The sequence below is a fragment of the Vicia villosa genome, unplaced genomic scaffold, assembly GCF_029867415.1.
Source record: "Vicia villosa cultivar HV-30 ecotype Madison, WI unplaced genomic scaffold, Vvil1.0 ctg.000848F_1_1_3, whole genome shotgun sequence".
In the NCBI taxonomy this organism is placed as follows: domain Eukaryota; kingdom Viridiplantae; phylum Streptophyta; class Magnoliopsida; order Fabales; family Fabaceae; genus Vicia; species Vicia villosa.
In genome coordinates, this window is record NW_026705377.1 from 4,831 (window position 1) to 7,449 (window position 2,619).

At 43.8% G+C, this 2,619-nt stretch overlaps 1 protein-coding gene across 1 annotated transcript; it reads left to right on the forward strand.

The window, feature by feature from the left end:
* Positions 1–413: 413 nt before the first annotated feature.
* Positions 414–1,960, forward strand: LOC131631605 (uncharacterized). The gene is made up of 2 exons (XM_058902392.1): positions 414–1,471; positions 1,864–1,960. Exons 1-2 carry the CDS (start codon positions 414–416, stop codon positions 1,958–1,960), a joined length of 1,155 nt encoding a protein of 384 aa, XP_058758375.1.
* The last annotated feature ends 659 nt before the right edge of the window (positions 1,961–2,619 follow it).

The window sequence follows — 2,619 nt, forward strand, 5'->3', positions numbered from 1 at the left end:
GGATAGAGTGGATAGTCATGACGCCGATGAGATGTCAGGTCTTGTCTAGTGCGATCATGAGACCCACGCCCAGTCGAGGTCCAAATGGGGTATCATTGTTGGCATGTAGATGCAACAACATTGGTGCCTCAGGAGGACTGATAACGCTGGTTGCCATTTTGACCTACCTTGACCTAGACTACACCCGTGAGTGGGGAGGGATATACATGACAGGTACCGTTGGTGACTATTTGGTTCTGTTGGTGACTATTTGGTTCTGTTGTTGACTATTTGGTCCTATTGATGATTATGGTTCTTCTGGTTCTCTGATCTATGCCGGACTTTTGATCCTATGATATCTTCTTGCTCAGAATTATTGCCTTGGTCCCTCTATGTCGTGGGGACCCAATCTGCATCATTTTCATCATGTCTACATGAGTTTCCTGGTTGAAAAAGCTCAAGAATTTGCCGACAAAGGAATTTGGGAGGCTTTCAATGCTATTTTGGCCGCTCTGATCTATGGAATTGTGATGTTTCCCAACATTCACAAGTTCGTTGATTTGGCTGCTGTATGTCTTTTTATGGACAAGAATCCAATACCCACCCTATTGGCTGACACATATTATTCCATTCACTCTCGGCATGGTAAAAGAGGGGCTATTAGAGGTTGCTTGCCGCTGTTATATAAATGGTTCAAATCTCACTTGCCTGCTAGTGGTCCGTTTGTTACCTCTACTCAGAAATGTTCTCAGAGAATCATGGGACTTACTGCAAACGATATCGTATGGTATCAATTCCGAACAGGCATATCTGAAGTCATTATTAGGTGCGGAAACTTTGGTAACGTCCCGCTCATTGGGACAAAAGGATGTATTAATTACAACCCAATTCTAGCCCTTCGTCAGCTGGGTTATACCATGAAGAGTGGGCCTTCGGATAGGGAGATTTACCAATCTGTGTACTTTGAGAGGGGAGCTGACCCTGTAGCGCTTGAGGAAATCAGGAAAGCCTGGAATAACATTCATATAGGTGAGAGATCCACTCTGGGAGCCAAGAATGCCATTGCTATGGAGCCCTATACCGATTGGGTTAAGGAGAGAGTCAAGACACTTTTGTTACCATTCCCGAGGGTCCCTCTCTTGTATGCACAACCTCCGAAGATATCAGAAACTATGGTATCAAGAGAACGTTTTGACCAGGTCCGCGTCGCCAATTTGAGACTGAAAGAGAAAGATAGGGATATGGATTTGAAGCGCTATTTCCTTAAACAGACAAAGAATGAACTGGCCCGTGAACTTAAAACTCTCAAAGGAGAGTCTTCTCAAGCCAGGAAGAGAGTTAGAACTGAAAAGGACGGAAAAGCTGTTGTTGCTCCTACTGAAGACCCTCAAAAGGTTATAGAAAAGGCTATAAAGGAAGAAAAAGAGAAGCTCAGACGAGAGTATCAAGAAGACCTGAAAGCCCACAAGCTCCGACTGGAGAAAGAAACCAAGTATGAGTTGAGGACCATGAAGAAGAAACTGGAAGAAGAGACCACTCAGAGAATAGCAGTTGAGACCCAACTGAAAGGAAGTCACCTTCGAGCCGCCCGATTAGCTGAAGAGAATGTCAAGCTCAGAGATCAAATGATGAGTGAAGCAAATGCACTTGAGAAGACCTATATCCCAGAATGCAAAGGGTGTGACGAACTTAGGGATTGCTGCAAGAATCTAGACACGCAGTTATTCCGAAAGGATGAAGTGATCCAAAGCCTTGTCAAAGGAAGAGATCGGGAGGCGACTAAGAAGCTATTTGACGAAACAAAGAAGTGGAGTGATGCCCATTTCAGACAAGGAGGGCCTTTGTTCTACATTGAGATGAATTGATAATTGATTTTGTTTGTAGATCACCACCAGATTTGTTGGATGGGGTCTCTATTGCTCTTTATATTGAAACATTGTTATGTGTGTTTGAACCTACTCGCCTTAGGGGGCTATTATGAATGAAATGAATTGCTTTCCGTTTTCACTTGATATCTCTCTCGTCACGTTGTTATTTGTTCTTGACTATCAATCTTACTTTGGATACCCTGAAAATGACACGACACATCATATGCACACATGCACTCATACATTCACATTGTCACATTGCATTTTTCAGGTTGTTATACAAGAAACTAATTGGGGTCCTTTTCAGCAACAGATTTCTTTCCCGACGACGAAGCTGACTTTCTTACATCCTTACCGCACCAGGAGTAACGAGAGAATCATGGAACAATTTGAACAGAATCAAGCTGCCCTCCGTAGGGATATGGATGTTATGGGGGAAAGAATGGCCCAACTTATGGAGACTCTCCATGCCGTTGTTCAAGGACAGGATGAACTCAGAAAGAGTGTCGCTAGTTTGGTCAAAGATACTCCTACCAATTCTGCTGACGGAGGGGTGAAAACTAAAGAGACTCCTATTAATGAGACACTTAAAGTGGTGGACGACCACCATGAGGTTATTGATCTTGAACATGATCTCACTGCTGAGTTGACCGAGACTGCTAAGATGTACCAAGCTCTCGAAGAACGCCTTAAGGCTGTTGAGGTTGCTAAAACTTCGAGTTTCGACACTGCTGCTATGTGCTTGGTACCTGGGATTGTTATTCCCCCGAAG

Excerpts from the sequence above, each read along its gene's own strand:
- LOC131631605 (XM_058902392.1), top strand. The coding sequence starts at position 414 with ATGAGTTTCCTGGTTGAAAAAGCTCAAGAATTTGCCGACAAAGGAATT. Across the intron at positions 1,472-1,863 it reads CGACTGGAGAAAGAAACCAA|ATCACCACCAGATTTGTTGG; the intron begins GTATGAGTTGAG and ends TTTTGTTTGTAG.